Source organism: Cydia fagiglandana, chromosome 1, assembly GCF_963556715.1.
Source record: "Cydia fagiglandana chromosome 1, ilCydFagi1.1, whole genome shotgun sequence".
Classification (NCBI taxonomy): domain Eukaryota; kingdom Metazoa; phylum Arthropoda; class Insecta; order Lepidoptera; family Tortricidae; genus Cydia; species Cydia fagiglandana.
The window spans coordinates 23,930,252-23,932,049 of NC_085932.1; the positions used below are offsets into that span (position 1 = coordinate 23,930,252).

Consider the following 1,798-nt stretch of genomic DNA (forward strand, 5'->3'; position numbering starts at 1 on the left):
CATATGCATAAAGTTCATTTTCAGTTTCGACATTAGGATGATGTGGCGTCTGAGTGACAGCTTTGGTGTTTGACACAGCGTCTACTTATTAAACATGTCATAATAGTCTTTTATTTATTTCTCTCTCGCCAAACATCAATGTTATTCAATAAAAGCATTTATTTTAATTTATAGGTGAATGATGGATAGAGTGTAAAACCATAAACAATTAAATGCAGTGGAAAACAAAATATATTTCATTAGTAAATATCTCTTGGTGGTGGTCGGCCAAACAGAAGCTTCCATGACACAGGCTGTATTAGCTCAGACATCAAATCTGATCCTTCACTATAAAACTGCAGAAGATTATTTAAATAATTAACCATTTCATAGGCATCAGGAATATTGTCTCCTTCAGAACAGTATTTGTATATTATGAGAGAGGGCACATCAAGCTCTTTACAAATTTGAAATATTTGAGTCGCAAAGCCCCCTCCGTATATTTTAATGCCGCCTTCCAATGACTCATGCACCAACCAATTCAAAGATTTCAAGCAATCTTCATATGGTGAAGTCTCACTTGCTAAGTATCTAAATGGAGATGTCATTATGTGCTTCCTTTCATGAGCAAAACTGCTGGTGAGCACAATAATATCCTTAATTTTTTTTGCTTTGAATTGTTTTACAACATCCTCTAGGAAATTTTGTGCGTATTCAAATACAAGAGGTGCTCTCAGCTGTAGAATAACCAATTGTCTTTCTCCACATTTGTATGCTTCACAACTGCTTGAAAGTTTGCTGGATTTCAAGTCGTACGGATCATAACCAGCCACCGGGATAAGAGCTGAGCTGTAAACTGATGCAATTTTCTTCATATTTAAAGACGAAATTAGCAAGTCACAGGCAAGCTGCCCAACATTTCCCACTGCAACGCTCGGAATGATCAATGTGAACCCCTTCAAATGACCAGTATCGAAGAACTTCCACAGGTTGATTTGATCCATTGTTGTATCACAGAATGGTTTATTAAAAAAAAAACTTTAAAATTTGATTAAAAATCTTACAAATTTCTAAACTTGGAAAGCTGCATGTCATCGACTCATCGACAGACGACCATCAAATTTTTGTTATGACACTTGACGTTTTATTTGACGTAAACTATGGTGTTGCTACATGGCAATAAAATATCTATAAAAAGGATGCATAGACGATCACTAAAGGCGTGTCCAAACGGGGACAATTTTTCGCCAACCATTAAAATAATTTTAATTTAAAATGTCCGCGATTCGCGCACGATTGTGGAGGGGGCTACTGAACAAGGCGCGCTCTTTCTTTCCGTGATTGCTTCTGACAGTTCTAGTGGTTTTGACATCACATTTATGGAGTGTAGAAGTAATCTCTACCTTCCATAATCACATTATTTTGGCCTACCGCGTTGCTCTACACACAATTTGGCACTGGTCCCACCGCGAGCTAGTAAGCTATGAGCTATCGGCTATAAACACGAACAAAAGATAAGCACTCCCGTGTAAATAAAAGAGACACGGCGATATTTATAGCTCACCGCGGACGACGTAACGATAAATCGTTGCGATAAAACTGTGCAGTCCACACACACACAGTGTGTGTGTGTGCATCATACACACGGTTCGATTTATCTCATAGAAGTAGCATCCTATAGAAGTGGTGTGCGCGTGCCTCCGTGAGGGACAAAACATACGCAATGCGAACATATTAAAAACACGTCTTAACATTCCTGATAATATACCAAAAATAATCTACGTAATTCGGTCGGGTTATTTGTTGCCCACCATAGCCC

At 38.2% G+C, this 1,798-nt stretch overlaps 1 protein-coding gene across 1 annotated transcript; it reads right to left on the reverse strand.

Annotated features, from left to right (window-relative positions):
• Nucleotides 1-213: 213 nt before the first annotated feature.
• On the reverse strand, nt 214-1,087 carry LOC134666741 (proteasome assembly chaperone 2). The gene has a single exon (XM_063523998.1). The coding sequence runs from the start codon at nt 981-983 to the stop codon at nt 240-242; it is 744 nt and encodes a 247-aa protein (XP_063380068.1). The 5' UTR covers nt 984-1,087; the 3' UTR covers nt 214-239.
• Nucleotides 1,088-1,798: the final 711 nt, after the last annotated feature.